This window comes from Pelmatolapia mariae, linkage group LG23 (assembly GCF_036321145.2).
Source record: "Pelmatolapia mariae isolate MD_Pm_ZW linkage group LG23, Pm_UMD_F_2, whole genome shotgun sequence".
NCBI classification, from domain to species: domain Eukaryota; kingdom Metazoa; phylum Chordata; class Actinopteri; order Cichliformes; family Cichlidae; genus Pelmatolapia; species Pelmatolapia mariae.
The window spans coordinates 13,082,671-13,105,104 of NC_086246.1; the positions used below are offsets into that span (position 1 = coordinate 13,082,671).

General features: G+C 38.4%; 1 protein-coding gene across 2 annotated transcripts in view; it reads left to right on the forward strand.

Moving 5' to 3' along the window:
* The window catches only part of LOC134620616 (gamma-aminobutyric acid receptor subunit beta-3-like), an 89,100-nt gene extending 73,123 nt beyond the window's left edge, over nt 1-15,977 (forward strand). Inside the window, exons 9-11 of one of the 2 annotated variants that reach the window (XM_063466841.1) lie at nt 4,800-5,037; nt 6,383-6,470; nt 9,963-15,977. In XM_063466841.1, the coding sequence (XP_063322911.1) occupies nt 4,800-5,037; nt 6,383-6,470; nt 9,963-10,328 (692 nt within the window). In that variant the 3' untranslated portion in view covers nt 10,329-15,977. Of the gene's footprint in view, nt 1-4,799; nt 5,048-6,382; nt 6,471-9,956 lie in introns of both variants that reach the window. The other variant, XM_063466840.1, reaches the window with a different exon arrangement.
* The last annotated feature ends 6,457 nt before the right edge of the window (nt 15,978-22,434 follow it).

Consider the following 22,434-nt stretch of genomic DNA (forward strand, 5'->3'; position numbering starts at 1 on the left):
CAGTTGGCAGTAGTAGCCAACAAGTAGTCAAGTTTGGCTGCAACTAATGATTTAAATGAATCAGTTCATTATTGACTGATTGGGTAATTATTCAGCTTCTAAAAGTGTAAGGTGACCTTTTCAGGTTGGTTGGTTGTCCAAAATCCAAAGAAAGGCAATAAATTTGCAGTGCTGCTCTGCCGTGGTGGACAAACTTGTCGGAAACTTTCAGGTGTGGCTGGAGATGGGTGAGCAGTAAATGTTTGCCCAGGGGCCAAATAGTTCAATCTGGCCATGCCAATTGATTGCTGCTTCAGTCCTTCAGTTCAGTTTGTAAGGATAGATAATGGACCAGTAATGACCTTAACACATCATAATGCTTTTTGGAAAACATGTTTTGATCCATTACCTTTCAGCAGCATCCATCTGTTCCCCTGCTGCCCTGGAGGGAATCTGTGTGTGTGTGTGTGTGTGTTTGTGTGTGTGTGTGTGTGTGTGTGTAGGTGTGTGTGTGTGTGTGTCTGTGTGCATATACTTCTCTGTTACTGCACGGTCTCTTTCCGTATCTTTTCGTCAAGGCATGTATGCAATATCCGGTCATTATCGTATGTCTGCTTTTTTTGTATGTGTGATAGCTGCAATATCCGGCATGTAGCTCGACAGGAGAAAGGCAACCAGAGGTCCATTCTCTACTCCTGATGGACCTTTTTGAGCTTTCAGCAGATATCTTGATTGTGGAAGAGGCTGTGCGTGTGTGCATGGATTGCTCTTTGTGTCTATGTGTGTGCACACACCTGCCGGTAAAAGCAGTGTAATGATCAGGAGGAAATCAATTCAAGGAGGCAGCAGGCAAACAATTGAATTGTTTGAAGGAGAATCTCATTTTCCTGAGCAATTCCAAAGGATTGCAAAGTTACAAATTACCTGCTTGCACCTTAATCTGGTTGCAAGCTTTTTTCCACAGTCAGGACCTTTATTCATACTCGTATTATGTGTACAGTTAGGGTACAGTTAGCTGTACAAGAACACTTTTAGAGTAAGATAAGACACATAAGTTTGAAATCACTATATGTTTGTTCAAACTTTTGAAATCTTCATATGGAATTTTTACCTATTCAGCATACTACACTGGAGATCTTTTAGCAAAAGGCCGACTGCATGTAAGAGAGTTGATTTGAAAGGTCAATTTTATACTTCCTGATGATGGCTCTGTTTGGGATCTAACCTCATCTAACATCTAACCAGTTTAATGTTGACCTGGTGAATGTTGAGAGGTTAAAGTTTATAGACAGTGTGCTACAATTCCAATGTCAGGCTGTTTTAGATTAGATAATACATATCATAACCATCTATTCATTTGGATAGGTGGGATACCAGTCAGTCACAGGGCTAAAACCGACAGGTAACCATTCATTCTCAGATTCACACCTCAAGCCACTTTAGAATCGTGAGTTAATCTAACATTCATGTCTTTGGACTGTGGAAGGAAGAAGCAATACCCTGAGAAAACTCACACACAGAGGGGAAAGCATGCTCAGCACAGAGAGGCCACTGATGTGTGGATCACCAGTGAGAACTTAGAAGGTCTGATTAATTTTTAACTCTTACCCCTTGGACATCTACTGGGAGTAACCCCCCAAAAAACTTTATTGATATATACTGAGGTGTCAAAACTTGTCATTAAGGGTACAAAATAACTCTACAAGCTAATGAGTGACCTCTTAAGTTACAAAGACACATAAGGGGTAGTTTCCAAAGTTTGAGATAGAGACCTATTTGCTCCAAAATCATCTGTTGATGTTCATCAGTCACTTAGCCCCAGTGACCTCAACAGCCATGCTAGTTACCACTTTTGTTGCGCATGCACTAAAATAACTTAATTTTACTGTCAGAAATAGTAGAAGTATATCAGTAGAGTTCTGCTTTCTGCCCCAGAACTTCGAATGCCAAAGCTGAAACTCTACAGACTGCTGCCAAGTTTTCTTAGCTTTCCAAGATGTAAGTATATCTGTTTAGTTTATTTTGCAGTCCTACCAGACTGCCTGTACCCCTTGAAGAACAAAGACAGTTTTCTAATGGTTGTCAAACCACATCTTTATGGACATATTACTACATTTTTATGTGCTTTAAGCCCCGCGTGCAGTCCTATCAGACTGACAGTTTGCCCTGCCTGCAAGTGATGAATTGAAGTGTTCAATTAACACTGCTTTGATTTACCTCCTGTGCCTGTCATTTCACAGGCATAACGGGATTCTGTATGATATACCTTTTTCTCTTTTCATAATGTGGAGCTGTGTTCCTAATGGCCTATTGGCACATGATTAGAGGAGATTTGATTGCCGTGCGCCTTTGTTCCAGCTGTTAGGGTGGAAAAGAGATTTGGGGACATATAACAAGAGAAAGGTGGGGGAGGGGACTCTTAAAAAAAGGTGCTGCGTGAGCAAAGAGGGAAATCACCACAAAATGATGGCAAGATTAAGAAGCGGGGAACAATGAGACAAGACAAGGTGGGGGGAAGGAGGAGGGGGGAGACCAGAAGGAAGGAGAGCAAGAGAAACCCCATCAAACTATATTTCTCCCCAGAGAGCGTAACACTGTGATGAAAGAGGAGGGAGGCCCACATGCGCGTGGCCCCTTGATTAAATTGTCCGAACAGGGAGCGAGGGAGGGGGCAAATGAAAGGGAGTGAGGACTGGAAGAAGAGAGGGAGTGAAGGACGGAGATTAATGGTACAGCTCAGCGAACACCTATAAAGAACAAGACTGTCATTATGTGGAGGAAAAAAAAAGAAAACCAGATTGCACCATCCAGTACGGGCGGTGGCACTGAGCACGCGCATGTGTGAGCAAGCTCACGCACATTCAGACCTGCAATGCACACAAACAGCGAGTGCTGTTTAGCCTTGTAATGTGCCAATAAATCACACGAAGGCTCGGACAGACCTTAGCTCTCCTGCACCCTCCTCCGCGACCCCCCTCTGACTGCTCCATGTCTCGTTGCTCTACTTTATGGCACATGAACCAAAAACCTTTGCCTGTGTGAGTTAAAGAGAATTCAGTGTTCATGCTGTTTGCCCATCCTTTCTTACGGTGGGCGCTCAGGGGTCATCATAAAATGCATTGACCCTCATCCAGTTCTATATGTGGCTATAATTTTACGAGGCTCACCTCATGGTGTCTTTCTGCCATGTGTGAAGGTGCTCTTACTGTCAATGCTGTGTGTTATCCCTAGTAGTTAAGGTTACCAGGAGCTGGGGGCTAGATACATGCAACACTATTCTGATGAGTTATTTCTGCTTGGTAACCAAGGGGGCAGTTGGATGTTACAAGGCAGACCTTTGAATTTCAATGAGGCAGACTTTGTGCACCTACCTAGCAGCTTGTGCCTGCTGATCGCTTTTATATTTGTTCCTGTTTACAACGGGCAAATTGTTTTGAGGATTTTCAAATCAAATACATGCCCTCACCCTTGCTGCCATTTCTTGCTGTTTCTCTGGTTCTTGATGATAGCAAGCACCATAATCTTTTTTTTTTCTCTGCCAGGTCAGTCGTGCTTGTAACTAGCAGTGGAAACAGCCACAGTACAAACATGTTTTTTGTAAAAATAGCCTTGTTACTGTAGTAACGGCAAAGACATCTGCTGGAGTTTTCAGTGTGACCTTAAGGTTTCGGTCGAGACAGCAGCATCTGTTTAAAGACAGTCTCGGACTAATTAAGCGTCAGATATACCATCCAGATTGATTATGAAGATTGGTCATGAGGAAGCCTCGGAGAAAGAAAAAGCAGACTTCCTCCACAGTTTGTCTTTGAAACATTTTGCTGAGTGATCTAAATACAGTAATGTTACTGTGATTAGTTTAAAAGCCTCAATTAAAAGGATAACAGTCCGAGAGGTGAGGTTTTTGTTTTTGTTTTAATGAGGTAAGCCAAGATATGCGATTATATAGGGCAGCAATGGCATACTACATGCAAGTGGGTTTTTAAATATTTCGTGTGTAAGATACACCCAACAAGTAAGCCAGATGTTAGGTTCAGCTTCTTTGCAGTCTAACATGTTTTGAGTTTTTCTTTTGATTCTTATTGTCTATTTAGTCAGACCCAGAAGACTTACCTGCATTTTTGTTATTTTCAACAAGGTACAATAGCATAAAAGCACTATAATACATCCATAGAAATCAAAAACCTCATCACTTCTTCATGAGCATGTCAAGACATGGCTTCTATTTTTGATCGTAGTGCTGACCTCCTACTCTGTGCCTTCTTTCATGGATCTCAAACTTGTGGAAAGAGCAAACATGAATTGTTGTTTCAGGATTCTAGTAGACTTCAAGAGTAACATCCTAATAGAGAAAATTCATTAGAGATGATGGGGCTGTGCCAGCAAATGGTACAAAAGTACACAGGAAGATGATTTTGAAGATAAAACCAACTAAACTTAAGTCATGTTTTATAAGCCCACTCCATCACCTCATTAGATAAACAGTCCAACCAATTGTTATCCCTTTGATTCAGATACCTAGTCTTTCTAAAGTAGACATGTTCGTCCTTAAAATCTTAAAAAGACTTGGATTTCTTAAAGTTAGCACCATATTTGCCATAGCTAACATCTCCTGAGGGCTACTGACATATCTGTTCTATACAAACTATATAGTGCATAGCCTTGAGGATCGTTTCTGGTAATTTTATTTTCTCTCTTTTTTCTATTTAAGAAGAAGTGTTTTAGTGCTTGCCAAGAATCTGTAGACCAGTTGTTGTCTCTGCTGTAGGCATTTGCTGTAAATATATAGAGCAAAAATACAATGTTTTTTCTTCTATTTGAAGGGATCACCACTGTGCTAACCATGACCACTATCAACACTCATTTGAGGGAGACACTCCCAAAGATCCCCTACGTTAAGGCTATCGACATGTACCTGATGGGCTGCTTCGTCATGGTCTTTCTGGCCCTGCTTGAGTACGCCTTCGTCAACTACATCTTCTTCGGGAGGGGCCCACAAATGCAAAAGAAACTGGCAGAGAAGGCAGAAAAGGCCAACAACGAGAGGGCGGCTAAGTACGACGCGGCAAGGGTAGGTTTGAATTTGATTATTGATCACTGGATACCTGAGTGTGTATTATCACAACAGCAGCAGAGAAAACCAAGGGAATCCGGGAACTTTGTTACATATTTGTGAATATTTCAAATCTGCCACAAAAGCCAGCAGTGAAAATGCTTTGCCTTTAAAATCAAGAGCCAAACATGAAAACTTTTGAGTCTTTTTCTTTCTAATTTCAAGTGCCATCATTATTGTTATTTAAAAATTAACTATTTATTGTTTTAAGATATTTTTTGTTACCAGCACCTGAATATAATGCACTACTACTGACAGTAAACATGTAGGTAAGAGTTTTCTAGGCTTAATGTAGCCATAGTGTAGCTGGTGTTGCCGACGTTACACTGCTTGAGTAACTTTGAAAAGTTAATAGACAGGACCAAATAGGAGGCTTTGTATATACTATATGTTTGAACTGAGAAGTTGCAGGTTTTAGCTCGGCAGGAAGGCTGATAAAATGTGGCGTGGGTGATAACACGTTGTAGATACTGAATAAAATTTGAACACTGTCTATTTAGCTTTAAAGGCAAACCCTGCTAGCATGCTATATAGCCGACAGCACGGCTGGACGGCAGCTGGTGCGCTGCCAAAACGCTCTGTGAGTGTGAGTACACTGAAGAGAAATGTCTCGCCAAATGAAATGGTGTGATGCTGGACTTGTATGTGATATATGTAGCTGCTTTCAGAAGTTTGTTTTTTCTTTTTGGCAGTGCATGCTAGTAAAAGTGGAGCAGATCATTCAGAACTTGTACCTGCTCAACTCTAGCTGTATGTGAGTACCAGTGCCATTGCTGGACAATATGGCCATTCTTTAGCACTAAGAAAATAGGAGAAAAGAAGGGCTAATATGTGCTGTTCTATAACTCCATTGCTGGCTTTTGTGATTTGTTGACATTAATGTGGAATAAGTTTGTCCAAATGCATTTTGTTAATACTCAACAATAAAAGGATTCTTTTCTTTTCAACAGTTAAGAGTGAGGTACTACAATAGGGATTGTTGCCTGTTAGACACTTTTGAAAATGAGTGAAAAATGTGAATGACATGACAGTTTTTGTTGTACTGAAAATATATGAATGTCCACAGTCCTAGCAGGATAACTAAACCTGTGAATGGAGCTGTATGTTAGTTATTCTCAAGAATAATTATCAGTGTCTTTACTTTCATATTCACATATCAGGATATGTATAACAAAAGGGGAACGTTGTATGCTGTTTACCTGCTTTACTTTATTCATAGTGTTCAGTCACAAAAATATATTGGTTAAATGGAGAAAAAAAAAGTTTCAGACATTTGTTCCCAGCATGTGGCTGAAAATCTTCATCTCCTCAGGAGGCAGGTAGTAGGACCGCGTCCCTAAAACGGTCCAATCAGGTTAAAGGTCTTCGCCACTCACGCTCGGTGAGTTGTTTTGTTCAGTGAGACCCTTCAATTCGCCGTCATCATCAGCAGATATGGATGCGTTTTCTTTTGCCTTGATGCAAAAATATTTCTCCATCCATGTGATGAACTGAGCAATCGCAGGCATCTCCATGACATCGCAGATTTGCCACATTGGTGTTTCTGATATGACTTGTTTCCTCCTTTCAGAGCTCATTTTGAATGCATGCTGTCTGTATATCTTTCCTCATTGAAGTCATCAGTGAAGCCATTTCTTTCACAGCGCATGTAAGAATGTGGTGAAGCAGTCCGCCTGTCAGTGGGTAGTCACTGCAGAGGTCCCCCACCATGCACAGTGGTATACAAAACAAATAAATGAATCTGAATATAGGGAACGAGTGCAGCATATTTACAAAGAAAGATACTAAAGTGACTGTTTTATTTGATTTAATAACATAAGACTTGAAAAACAGTTCATATTTAACCTCAGGTTTATTACACTGCAAAAAGTTGTATCGAGTCTAGTGATGATTGGTAGTCACCATAAGCTTTTTTATTATGTGGTAATTCTTGATTACTGGAGCCTGACTGATATATGATATTTAAGACTGATACCCATATTTGGTGATTTAAAAATCTGATATTGCGCTGTATCAGACAGTATTTTTTTCTTTTAGACACACAAAAGAAACAGATTTGCCTAACATTTTTCATAACCATTAATTTATTTACTCCTTTGGTTAATGAGTGATTTACTAATTAATTAAAGCCTGTGTTAAATTAAAAATAGTACAAAGACAATTTATCAAATGTTAAACCCATAATGGTTTTTTTAAAGAATATATGCTAATCTAGCACATTTTTCATGAAATTTGCGATAAAAATATGTTTACCACTCTACAAGGCCTTCTTTGACAGAGATTTTCTTAAATGATGTAACTGGGAGACAGTAGGCATTTGTAAAGAGCCATGATGTGGGCATATCTCTAGAATGCGTTTTGGCATTATCTTGCTGAAACAATTAAGGCCATCCCTGGAAATAGTGTCGTCTGGATTGCAGCATGTGTTGCTCTAAAATCTGTAGTTGCTGTACAGCATTAACGTTGCCTTCACATACGGGCAAGTTGCTGTATGAGATAGATCACAGTGCATTAAAAAAAACAATAAAATATTCTGAAATATAATATAGTGTATAGCATATAAAATAAAACTTCTGGATGGGGTAGTGCATAGACTAATAATTAGTAAATCAAACACCTCACAATAACAAGCTTCTTGCAGCAGTTTTAATTCTAACTCGAACAAAAAGGAACCATGGGACTTCCACAGTTGCTACATTTGCATGAGCAATCACTACTTTTCATTAAAGTTGATTTGTCTGTAATCATAAGCATGGATTATGATGTATTGTATCTCGTGTTGAATTTAACTGTTGAATGTGACAGTGAATGAACTGAAATAACTTCTATTCAACTGATGTATCAGGTTAGCAATTTAATGTGTTATCATGGACTACATTGGCATATTAATGTGCAGCAGCAATGCAACATGATTACAGTTATAGTCACAATGTTAAAAAAAAGTCAATTCTGTGAATATTTGCATGTTAAAATGTGACAAATATGGGTTGTTTTTTTTTTCATTTTTGATTTTAGCAAACTGAAGACCTAATTCCATATAGTAAATGCGTTCAACGTGCTATTCAGCCAAAGCGTATTGTAGCTTCTCCAAACCATTGCTACAATGGAGTGAATAAGGAGTAGAGGGAGTAATGCTGGCACCTTCTACAACAAAGCTTTGTGAGAAACAAGGTGTTGGCTTTCAGTGCACATCCATGGGAAGCATGGAGGGAGTGCAGCCTTCCATGTGCTTTGGTGAAAAGCTGGAGGCAGTGGGCCACAGAACATACCTGACAATGATCAAGTCAGATGTTTCATGAAAAGAAACAGCTGGGTTGAAATGCGTTGCAAAGCAGCTTGCAGATGAGTAAGATAGTTGGACTGTTTGCTCTACAAGAGATTTGTAGATTTGATGTGTAGCATCAGCTGATACTTAACAGACAGCTGATTTATTGTGACAAAAATAAGACTCATTTTTTGTAGGCACTCTCTTACTTTAAATGTAGGTTTAAGCTACCCAAAGCTTTACATGGTTTTGTGTAATAACCATTACTTTAAAATGGTGAATTAAAACAGTTTGAGTTTTCTTTTCTAATAAGTAATTAATCTGTTATATAAAATTTTATATTTTAATGCAAGAGACAATACAAGGAAAAATAAGTAAAATAAGCCTAATACTTAAAAGTACAAGCAGGAAGTTAAACTAAATCCACAGAGACGAAACTCTATGGAAAATGACTCTTCCCTTGTCTCTTATCTGTGACCTCAGGAAATACTTTTAAGTTGAGTTTATGGTCTCAATCAGAATGGTGTTTGTGCATTAATGAAACTCAACAAGGTTAACGGAAACCAGCAAAGGACATGCAACTAAGTTAGCTAGCTAGCCATCGAAAATTACTCAAAAATGTTTTTAAAAAAAGAGGGCATCTCATACTGTGAATTTAAAGTTGAAAGTTACAATAATTTGCCTTTTACAACTTGAAAAATAAAGACCAGTGTCCTCCAAATGTCAGGTGGTGTTACATATTTCCAGTCTGGAGTATTGGTTAGCAAAAAAACTCACTTGATTGCATAGCACAATTGCGTGGGCTTTATGCAGAAAAGGTCAACAATGCCTGACAGATACATTTGTTTATGTAAGCTGCCAAAATCAAAATTAATATGAAGTCTACGGTAGCTCCTATTTATTTTAATATGATGTGATGCAGAGTTTGAGTAAAACTAACCCATCCATCCTTTGAAGAAATACAATAATCCTGGAAACTTTTTCAACACTTTGTTTTGAAAGTGTTTGAAACACAAGGGCTCAGATAAAAGAAAAAAAACAATGTTTGATATGTAATCTCATGGGGGAATTCAGATGAGGTCGGGCATGAGAAAAGAAAAGAAAATGCATAACAGTGCTTTAAAAGGAGCCTCCCATTTTTGCATCCTAATAGATGCAATGTCATACTGGTGGAAACAAAGTAGCAATGAGTGGACAGTTCTGATATCAGCCTAACAAGGCCCATTTGTTACTTCAGTATTTGTATTGCAATGTATGTTTTCCTGTTTTCCTGTTTTTCCAGTGTTAGTTCCGTTTTTCAATGCAAGATATTTTAACCATCTGAGGGCTAGGTTGCAAAGATGATGGGACCCAACCCTAACAATAATGTTAATACTCACTCAAGGGGCAATCAGAAAATGCTTTTTTTTTTTAAAATTAAATTCTTCTCCCAAGAAACAAAAAAATAATCATTCCAACCAATGGAGCTAGGGTTCGGGTCGTACGGACTTTAAACCCCAGACGGCCATGAAAATCTTTCTTTCAGGATTCCTTCAATTCTTGGTCTTGGAGTGAAGGTTCCTAAAGTGCTGATACTCATAACTGTTGTCTTTCTCCATTCAGGCAGAGCCACATGGTCATGGGAACATTCTGCTGACCACCCTGGAAATCCATAATGAAGTGGCAGGAGGTGAGATCACCACCAGCGTGGCAGACATTAGGAACTCTCAGTCCATGGTGCAGCTGGACAGCACTGCCTCATCGCACATCCAGTATCGCAAGCAGAGTGGCGGAATCGGTCCATGCTCTGCTAGCCGTCACTCCCTGGACCGCTCCGCTCAGATGAAACGCAGCCGCCTGCGGAGGCGGTCCTCGCAGTTAAAAATCAAAATCCCCGACCTGACGGATGTAAATGCCATTGATCGCTGGTCACGGATCATCTTCCCTTCCGTGTTCTCAATCTTCAACCTCATCTACTGGCTCTACTATGTCTGATTGGACTGTTTTGTTGAGGTGTTTTATTCTGTTTTGTTTTTTTGTTGGGGTTTTTTGTGACTTTTTTCATTTCATTTGTTTTTCTTCCTTTTCTCTGTTGCTTTTATACATGATGGAATCTGCCACGTTGAAGACTGTAACACAATAAGACAAAAGTGAAAAAGAGACTGAGAAAAGACTACTGAGTTTTGGACCAAGTTCTCATTTAAGTTGTTTTTATATTTGCAGTCTTTGAACCCTTAGTACCGAGTTCTTTTTATTTTTGAAAGTATGTACTGTAATTGGGATTTGTGACAGTCATTTCCCAACACATTTGCCCTCTCAGTAATGTGTAAATAGCAAGATACAAAGCCAGCAATTGAATAAATATTACAGTATTTGCAAAAAAAAAAAAAGAAACAAGAACCAGTTAAGTTAAAGATTTTTCTAATCAAAAAAGTAAGAAATCTTTATACTACACAGGTGATCAGATAAGTGCAGGCAACTCCTAGAAATCCATTACCCTATGCACTATTAATGCATGTAATGATCAGCCGTAGTAGAAAAATAATGAGTACTTTTTGCCTTGGGTAATACCACAACTTCACAGCAACAAACCAATGTGTGTTTGTTTATAGCATTAATAATATACTTCCTACTAAATACAATTTATCATGCATTGAACTGGTAAACCTTTACCCAAACACAATAACTTCAAACTCTTAACATCCCCCAGGTCACTGGGAACACATTTAGGGGTAGGTTTAGGCTAATATCTACCCTTTTTTAAAGACTTTATCACCTACTTGGAACATCCAGAAAAAAACTGTACGGCTTAAATGAATGTACTTCATTTGAAAGGTAACATAGTTTCTTCAAATGTGCCCATTTCCTATGTTGATTAAACAGAACCCTAGAACTGACCCTAGACTGACCACCGATGACCAGCTGGAGGTTAAGAGTTTGAAGCGGAGGTTTTTGTCCTCTGTTCAGAATGATTATGACTCAGGTTCTGAATTTTTTGGGTGTCTTTTTCTTAAAAACCAAACAAAAAAAATGTCGCTGAAATAACTTTTTTGGTCATTTGATAAGGGGAATAGAAAATAATAAGCACAACTCTGACAACTGCCATTTCTTTCCTCTTCTACCTTCAACCAACAACACTTTTCAAGTGATAGCATGACAGAATTGCACTTAAATTTCTCCAACATTCTAGAAAAACTGTTTAAGAAAACTGCCAAGGGCCTTTTGGGCAATACAGTTATTACTTATCTCATGAAATATTATGATATTTTTGTACTCTGCGTCTTGAGGTCTTCATTTGAGTTCCTAACCTATTCTTGTTTTCTTTTGCGCCATCTCCGTTGTGGTAATAGAATAAAAGACCCATTTTTTGTACATAAGTTCATAGGTGTGTATATACATAAATGTGTATATGTATATATACATGTATATATATATCTATATATAGCTATGAGAGGTGGAATCAAAAAGTTCCAGGGATGGGCCTCTGAAAATCAAAACTCTTGCTCATTTTAAATTTGGGTCAGTAGACTTTAGTTCAAGGTTATCTTCTCACGTACCATTCACTGTTAACAGTGCATTTTTAGGTCACTTAACAGAAGTCCTGTGTTTCTCTATTGCTCACTGGATCCACTCAAGTATCTCAACATTTCAGATTGATTTTCTTTTACATAATCTGGACGAAGCAAATCTAGCAAACAGATTTGCCAGATTTGCAAATCTATTTGCAAATCTGGCAAATATTGTGTTGATGTTTTGCATTTTGAATGTACTTAGTGCTGACACACACCACAGTTTTTGTAGTTCAATGCTAAATGTTCTGCATTGAACCCCTCAAGACATTACCATAGATGTCTGCATTGACCAGCTGATCCCTGGACAAATTCTTGTTGCAAAAACCAGTGAATTCCAACAAAATGTATGACAGTACCCCTTCTGTCATGACTGACATGCCAGGTGGTTGAAAGCTGTGTACTTCTATTCAGAACTTCCCACTAGTAATCAGCTACCCAACTCTCATCACCAGTGATGACAATTCCAATACTTACTCCACAATAAGTGTTTCGATGAAAATCACTGTGTTGGGTAATTAACAAATCTACAAGGCATGTGAGATGACAGTATGTCACCAGTTCTGTAAGACAACAATCACGCTGAGTCATGGTACAGGCAATTGTGCGTAGTGTACACCTAAGGACAGAATTTCTAGGCATAGCCAGGTGGCAGAAAGCTTCCACTTTGGTGCCCTCAGAATCTCATCACTGCTTTTTGCAGATGATGTGGTTCTGTTGGTTCTATGAGATGTGGGTCTCATGGTCGCACTGGAGCAGTTCGCCAGTTGATCTATGTCCCTACCCTCACCTGTGATCACAAGCTGTGGATACAAGCGGCAGGAATGAGTCTATTCTGAACTACTGTGTTAATGCAGCCAGGGATATAACCACCAACCTAAACTGTGAGTTAGTGGAAAGCCTACTCTACAGCCACCCCTAATTAAATTGCCCAACTTTAATAAATTAAAAACCACAAATCGGCAGTACAAAAAAGTCTTTTGGTCTCTATGAATAGTTTGCCACTTCATCAGCAACACTAAATGGGGCTAATTTTCTTATAACTCACCTACCTGGATAATTGTTTTGGGCTCAAACCAATGATCACATTGTCTGTCAGTTCTTGTGATTGGACTCTGTGGGGCCTCATCTACTTCTTTCAGTCGTTAAATTGGACTGCTTCACTGTAGGTGTCTTCATGGCGCCTTTTTGAGGCATGTTAATTGGTTATCTGATGCTTTGCTGTGAGGTAGAGACCTTTCAAGCAGTTCAACCAATATAATTTATGAACACAACCAGCTAGCTGGCATTAGCTGCTAACGTAGGACTCCATCTTTTTATTCATTCATTTCTGGCTCCAGAAACAAACATGGCAACTGCTAAAACATTAACATTAAAGCTCCATATTTGACACCCATAACCAGTGGTGACAAAAATGATCATCCATGGTGCCATGTTTTAGTCCTTTGACATGTATATACGCTTAAGATGTGCTGTGAAAATGACCTTGAACAGTAGATCAGCCAAATTAAACTCTGGTATGGATTTTGATTTTTTCGGGAGCCTGTTCCCAGAAGTTTTTCTTCACATCTCATATATCTCTGCGTGTACAACCCAAAAATGAACATGATCTTTTTGTGATTGTCATACTGGCAATTAACATAATTTAGTAGAAAGAATTAAACTAACAGATCTGTTTCACGCATCCGTTTAGTTTTGAGCATTTGTGGGGCACTCTGAAGACATTCCTACCCAATAACTCCACTCAAGACACTGTATGTTCAGCTGTGCTGAGTGATGCAAATGGATTCCATAGAGCCCGAAGATGGACCAAGATAACCGATCTGTCGTGTAAACAAAAGCACATACTAGTATTGAATGTATCAGATCCATTCTTCAGGGAGAGGATAATGAGCCATGATCATCATTTTTCCATCAGAATGTAACACCCATTCCTACATTGTGAGTGACAAATAGAATAGAGTGAGAAAGTAAAAAGATGGTGCTTTACTAGTGTGTGCATGTGCATGTGTGATGGAAAGTGGCTATGGAGCCACTGAAAGAGGAATGGCATTGGTAGATCATTTGTTTTCTTGCTGCTTGCTCAACTATGGACAAATGTCAACATATAATAGTTCTCTGGATTAAAAATAGCTCTACTGTCAGACTCTTTTGACAAACTGTGTGCCATTCCACCTAAGGTCGCAGAGCCATCAACCAGTTATAACTTGAGGATGTACATTTGAAGCATTCTTGATCAATCGCAGATACATGGAATACATCCACTGTTTGTGCATGTACAAGAATACATGTAGAGAAAAAAAAAGGTTCCTTTTTAACCGTGAGTTTGTTGACAGAATACAATCAGTGAAAAAATGTAAAGTTTTCTTTGTACAGGTTGATATATGACTAAGAACTGAATGTATTGTACTTGGATTGTTTCTGCACAATTGCAGTTCGCTTACTGGAAAAAGGATTGACCTCAGTACTGATTAATATAGAGCTCTTGTGACCCCAAATCACATTTTCTGCTGTGTATACAGGCCTGGAGGCAAATAAGACCAGGGTACAAGAAAGAAATGGCAGCGAAATAATACATAAGTCTGCTTAGGCATGAAGTTAAGGAAAATGTATGCTTTTATGCAACCTAACAAGCATCTACCCCTACAAAGTAGCTCCAGAGATGACCTGAAACAGACATTCTGCTTCCCATTATAATAATAACAACAATAATAATGGTATTATACTAAAATTATCTGCAGTCCAGCCAGAAGCACAACAGAGGGTGTGTGTAAGATGGTCTCCAATAGGAATTGTAATTAATGGCGCTAAATGGTTTTAATAGTTGCATATGCTTATGCTTCAAGAGAAATAAACCCAGATATTTATTTATTACATTTTGCAAATACAGTATCTGTAATATTTTTGCTGAAATCTGTGAAAAAAATAAAAAATGGAAATATTATGTTTTTGTCATAAGCCAGTCAAAAAGAACAAACAAAATTTACACTTTTGGGCCCTGTTCATTCTGGACCATTACCTGATCGTAATATAATTCCAGGTAGCAAAAGCTTTTAAATATATTAGAAGTTCTATGGTAACTCTGTGAAGTAGTTCATCTGGTATTGGACATGTCTTCCCCTTGAAGGCGAAATCTTTCCAAAAAAACTTTACCCGACGGTGTGTTACCAGCACAAATGGAGACTACAAAATATTTTTGGAAATCCAGAAAATATTGCTCAATCATCAAGTGATTTACAGTAATGTGGGAACAATTTTATTTCACTCAGATACAAATTTGTCTCCACATCGTCTTCGTGAAATTGACTAGACTTTGTATGTAATTGCGCTACATGTTGTTTTGCAATGAACACACAGTAAAAGAAAATGTCTTTGACTTTGGTCTTGGTCACAGAGCATTGTTTGGGAATATCTTGCATTAATGCAAAAAAGTAATGAAACCAGTCTGCCCAAAGAAGATTCAAACTGCTTTGTGTAGTTTGAAGGACAATATTTCTACCCATATAATGTTGATGAAGCTTCAGTCTAGTGTAAATAAGACTGAACACGGAAGCTAAAGAAAAAACCTTTTACAACACGAGTCTAAAAAGATCTTCCTGACTAACTGGTTTGCTTTGAATGACTTAGGATCATGTGCTGGCATTACAACTGGTCAATGTGTGAGTCATTTTTTTTTTTAAATTACTGAACTACAAAGTGCAGTTTAAGAGTAAAAGAAGGCAAGTGTTATAAACTCTAGATACCTGTTTATCATGCATGCAACTACAATTCGTAACTTTGGAGAATTAAAAAGAAAAAAAAAGATTTATTGCAAACTCATTTATAAGAGCTGTCAGCTGCTCATTTTAGAAATGACACAATGCCGTGTGAGCCTACATCTAATAAATAAATAAATATTAAAAAATAAAATAAAAAAATAAAAAAAGTCATTGAATACTTCAGGTGTTGTATGGCCTTGGTCCCATAATGGAATGTGAAATGTTCTGTGCTGCCACAAAATGTATTTAGGCTTAGATTTATACTGTATATCTCTGTATGTTTCTCTTCCTTTTTCGGTAGATTTCCATGTTAAAACATCAAATAAATGATATACATTGTACTTGTGTACTTGGTATTGTATATATCATACAGCAAGAAAATGCACCTTCCTAAAGTTAGGGAAATCCTTACAGAAACTTGGGAAACTAGCGAAACAGTTGCCTGGACAAAAAAAAGTCCAGAGATTGGTGGGGATGACATCTCGTTTTGAAGCAGACAATTTCGCTCCAACAAGGTACTTATTTCCTGTCTTTTTCCATTTTCAGTTCAAATCCATATTATAATTGACCACTTACACTAGGATACAATATCATATGGTCAAATGAACTTTCTGAATGCATGGGGCTGAAGTTATTAATTGGTGTTTGAATCTGTTGGGTTTTTTATTTTTCACATTTTGTATTTTTCTTAGTAAACTGCCTAAAGTGAGGATGTCTTTCGTCAAGATTTTTTTTTTTCTGTTGATTTCAAGTCTTTACAATATCAAATTTTGGCTTCTTAAGCCTAGCAGACTTGAAGTGTATAGTAGCATCTTTAGTAGATTAGCTAGCTACCTTAAAAATGCTAAAATAAGGTTCTCTCCAAGCTAAATTAAGTTGTTAATCCTTCAGGTCAGGGTGTTCAAAGCACAGATTACATGTTTTCTTATAATGCTGAAAGACAAACTTGTACTGTCAGTCCAAGTTTATGTTTTTCTGGCATAGATTCAGCATCAAATCTTAATGCTCCAAAGGCTCTCAAAACTTGATCACAGCTCAGACAGACCTGCTAGCACAACATTTCTTCAAAGACAATAAACCTAGGTTGAACACCATGTATAAATAATACATTGCATTTAAATAACTTTTATGTGCCAACTGGGTGTATATAGGTAATCTGAGCAATGTAACTCATCAAGGGTTAGTCTATCTATTTCATAATATAGTTTCTTTGGAGCAAGTTGTAAAAAGATACCTCTGAGACATACTGTTATGTGCTTACCCTCAGCTAAGCAGTGAATCATTTTTCAATGACCTAAGTCTAATACCTATGGAACAGGCAGCTCAAAGGAAGAGCAGGAAAACACAAAGCTGGATTCCGGTTTCAAGGGCTGTTCATGCATACATAGTTCTAAAGCTTGTTGAATGAGGCAATGTGAAAACATGCCAAATTTTAGGGATGTAAAACTTTTTTAAAATGGCACTGCACCAATATTTCTGAGAAAACAGATGGGGCAGTCTTCTCAATTTAATTATTTTGTTCAACTAAAATTGGAAGCTAAAAATAGGCATGGATGTTAACTGTCATCAAGAAGAATGGGTTTTCCCTAGGTGCTTGTAGTTCTATCTGAATATAATATGTTTGTATGCCCTACCATTTCTGTCTGCGGCAAAAAAAAAAAGAAAAAAATGTTCTCAGTGTTGCAGGATGTGTTCAACTGAACTGAATTGACTTTCATTTATATTCCAACAGCAGTCTGCTTAAGGAGCTTTTGTATACTATAAGGTAAAGATTAAGGAAGAAGCAGCGATGCAAGCGTGCTGGAATAGTGTTTAAGCAGGACTTGCGGTTAATTAGAGAGGAAATCATGCCCCCTTCCAGCAGTTCCTGACCTGGAGAGGTGAAGTTTAATGGACATAATAGTTCAGTTATTGTGCTAAAAGTATGAAATGTAGCTGGAGACTCTAATCAAGTCAGTGTGACTGCAGCAGTTTGATTGTGAAAACCCTAAAAACTCGGTTTCAAGTATGATAACAGTAAAGTCTCATAATTAAAGAAGTGAATGTCTAAATCTTTAGTTATTATTCATAAAGAATTGGGTTGATTTGATTCATAGCACCAAACTGCAACAACAGTCCCTTCAAGACACTTGTATTGTAAGGTAAAGACTCTAAAATAATGGGGAGAAAACCCCAACAATCAGATGACCCCTGATGATCAAGTACTTGGCAACAGTGAGAAGGAAAAACTCCCTTTTAACAGGAAGGAACAACTGGCAGAACCAGGCTCATGGAGTGGCGGCCATCTGCTGCGACTGGTTGGAGGTGAGAGGAGGGAGACGGGCCAAAGACAAACTGTGGACAAGAGCTAGAGATTAATGATAACTAATGTGTCATAAAATGCTGTGTGAGTCAACGCAGGATAGGACCTTAATATGCAGGACTCAAATGCAAAACTGAAATCAAAGCATATACACATGAGGAAATCAGGACAGAGAGGACTTTAGGCCTCTTTAATATATTGGATAAGACCTTCCTTTTGTCTCAGGTAAAGAAAATATACATTGGCTATATCATAACGTACAATAACTTGAGAAAAAGCTGAGGTTGGCTTTCTTTGCTCCAAACGCTCTACAGTATAAGTCCCTTGGGGTAAGTGTGAGAAATTAGAATTTTTCTTTTTCCTCTGGTGTCTTTATAGTATATATAAGGGTTCTGACCCCAAGATATACTGCAGTTTATCATAAAAAAATTACTGTTCAGCAGTTTGTGGGAGGCATGTGAGTGGGACTGCTTGTTGATAGCAATACATATATTTTTCTTCAAAGAGAACTGGCCTTTTGAACAAGCTTCCAACTATGTGTTGCAGCAGGGTTTTGGAAGCGTTGGTAGGTATAAATAGCAAATCCAGTCAATTTGTTTATCCAGATGTACCTACCTGGCTAACTTCCTACTCGCAGTGGTGCAGGTCTTGCCTTGCCTCAAAGAAACTGAAGTTGAGATTTGGAAGAGTCCTCTCCTCTTGTGAAATTGTTTCTAGCATATCAGGTCCCCAGGTCATCCCTGCACTCAGTTTTGAAAGGACAAAAATAAACTTTTTACTCTTCAACTTTGTCAGATTTCTAAAAGCATCCAAACAGATGAGGGATTGCTGTTCTTACTCTGGAATCTGATGGGGATATTGTGATAGATGACCTCGGGCAAACAAGACGGCAAAATTGCTAATAAAAAGCACTCTAGAGGGCCGTCAAGCAAAAGTCAACTAAAGGTTATCGGAACAAAAGAAAACAGAGGCATCATCCGTTCTCCCTTCTGCTATCACTCACTCTGATCTTATTGACCGGATACTTCAGAAATAAATAAAGAAGCAGTTCAAATGTGAAAAAAAAGACTAATAGGACCATTAAACTTCATCAAATGGGAACAAAAAAGGATCTGGATCACTTGCTGAACAATGTAGCCCAGGTTTTCAGGGCACGTGTTGTTGAATGTTGTCAAACTCTTGTGGAACTTAAGTCCTTCATTTAGGCAATAAGTCTCCAAAGGTTTGCTGATTTTCAGGTGGGGATGGGGTATGACCTGAAGCAAAGATTTATGTGTGAGCTGCTCTGAAGCTCTGCACTGAGAGACTTATTACTTTCATAAATGCAGTGAAAAGAATATGAATATTTAATTACTTCTTTTTTCCTTGTCAAGAATTAGACAGAAGATACAAGTTTTATAACCCCAGTGGGGAAATGGGGTTGCAACAGCACCAAATTATACAACAAAAGAAGCATGTACTAAAAAATAATGCAGGAAAGAAATGTGCTAGTTATGTAAAAAAAAAAAAATAACAAGATGTGATGCCACAGCATACTTACCGTGCTTGGAGATATATCATATTTTTAAGTAGATACAGCTTACCATACTTAACACTATAGTTCAATGCATAAGCGTTCTGGCTTTTCATTAATTGGAAATCTAATTATTGGGTAATTTTAACATTTTGACCGAATGATGATGCTAAAGAAATACATTAATTAAGTTTATTTTGATTAGCAATCAATTGCTCCCTAATTGATATACTGCAGCTATTGTATATAGAGTGCCATAGTGACTACCCACTTTTTTAAGGGCTCTGCATAAAGCCCAGTAATATAGGTATTGACCATTTTTAATTGATTAATTAAAAATACAAGTCCAACTTGAGTTTCACACACTTTGTTTATTAGAAATTTATTCAAAAGTGTGTTACTTGCTTAAATTGTGATGAACAAATTTGTGTATTTTTCACCAAAAACATAAACCTAATTTTTCATGATTTATTGGGTTAATAGCACTTACATTTATGCCACTTCCAGAATGTAATAATCAATAATCAGAATGTAATAATCAATAATCTGAAATGCCAGTGGGGTTGAATTAAGATGCACTCTGGATTAAGACTGGGCGATATGTCGAGTTTTTAAATATATCGATATATTTTTATACGAGATATGAGATGTGACAATATCGTTTATATCGATATAGTCTATGGTACGTTATAACTATACTTGTGGAGCTGCAAGTGTTGGGTCTAAACACAGACCCCGCTGTATCCAGGACTTATTCCCATGAAAGAAAAACAAGGCAACAGTGTTACTTGCGCAAGGGAGGCCACATCTATGTCCAGCACGACAATGAACCCCATGATGGCCTCCTCTCGCTGGCTTTTATTGAGAGACAGTTCACACAAAACACAGCAAAGCAACGCCCCCCGCATTGTATGTATATGTGTGAACTTCTATATGTAAGTAGGAATGTGTGTGTGTGTGTGTGTGTGTGTGTTAGACCTCCTGCTGACCAAAGGGTCGTAACCTCAGGAAGCTTAGATCAAAAGAAGTAGATCCTCCAGATAGGATGTATCTGCAATAAAACCTTACAGCCCCCTACCCAGAACCCCGAGAATCTGGGGGGAAGGACAGTGGAATCCCTTTCATCAAAGTTGGCAAGCATAAAAATGACAAACATTTAACAATCTACTCTAACAGCAAGTTTGCCTCTCTTTCGTCCACTTTTGTCTCTACGCTGCGTTACTCCGCCTCGCCTCTCTCCTTCACTGAACACAACTCTCCCTCCCCCATCGCTTCACCTGCAGGCAACAACAAGATGGACACGGCAGCTATCAAAGAGGAGCTGGTCGGTAAAAAGAAAACATTTGGAGATTACTATTTTAGTGCTGTCAGCGTGACGTTAACGCCATAACTGCATTAACGGGGCAAATCCTACGGTGGCCTTGAGAGGCCAAAGGGACTGCAACTTCAGAAAACACTTGCAAAAAGAAAAATGCTGCAAAAAGAAAAACGCTGCAAAAAGAAAAACACTTGCAAAAAGAAAAACACCTGCAAAAAGAAAAACACTGCAAAAAGAAAAACACCTGCAAAAAGAAAAACACCTGCAAAAAGAAAAACACCTGCAAAAAAAAAAACACCTGCAAAAAGAAAAACACCTGCAAAAAGAAAAACGCTGCAAAAGCACACAAAACACAACGGAAATGTTTCTGGGGAGATAATAACCCGACGGACCAGTTGCACGAACCAAAACATGCTAACAAGTGCACTGGGACTGGGAGACACTTCAAAGAAGTGGAGGAGAGGTAAATGTGTTGTAATCATATGATTCTAATAATACTACAGATATCTGGAATATAGGCTGTATCCCAATTCAGGGTCTGCAGACTTAAAGGCCGCATTTTAAGGCCGATTAAAACATATCCCAGACTTCATAGCGCGGCAGTGGGTGTGGATAATTTTGCCGAAAAAAATGGTGGAAGCGGGGCGGCCAAAGAGTAAACTTTCAAAAGTAAGTACTGAATATTATGTCACTTATTTATGTGCAAATGTTTAATAATGAAGAACATTAAAACATTACTGTTGGCCACATGCCGGCAAAGTTATGTGACATTAGCGATGTTTGTACGTTTACTTTGTTTTAAAGCCTTTTCTTTATACGCCGTTCGATAGTTGACCTTAATCTTACAGAGAATGTGATGATTTTGTGGATAATTAAAGTCAGTCATATATCCACAAATACAACAAGCTGAAAGTCAGTGATGCTGCTCGGTTTGCAGTCCTGAATATCACGGCACAAGCAGGATTCACTGCACTGTTAATGTTAGCTATGTTATATTGCTGCCTCTGTTCGGTGGTGTCGAGCCAAACAGACTTTAACGTGTGTTTGAACGAGCTGACGGTTCACTGGTTAAGCTGAAAGAAAGATGCTTTAATCACAGGAGTCACACATGTGTCCACTGTACCATCTGTTTAGCACTCGTAATAACACAATCACTAAATCCTCCTTCTCTTGTGCTGTTTTGTAGCAGTGTATACACCTGAGACTGTCACCTGTCTGTCTGTCCTGCACTCTCTCTCTGTTTCTTCCTCTCTGATTGTGTAATAAAAGTATGAACATGTATTTATAAGTTACACTTGTGTTTGAATCCTGTAGCTTATCACACATTTGATTCCCATGTGTGACAACTGCAAGTGTCCAGAGTGAGGACAGACTGAGGGACCCACTGCTGCACATCATCTGTGAGGCTTTGCACCCCTGATGATCCACCAGGACAAACTCAGCAGTGTGTGAGGAAGAGGAGGAGGAAGAGCCAGCAGCAGCTGACAGATGGAGAGAATAGACAGACTGTTCCCTGTTTATGAAGGACTGCTAGAAAAGTTTAAAATAACTAATTGTCTGTCCTGAATCAGTCTCATTAGGTAATGTTCAAATAATTTTATCATTCCAGTGTTTTCAGTGTGGGAGAAAGTACTCAGGGCC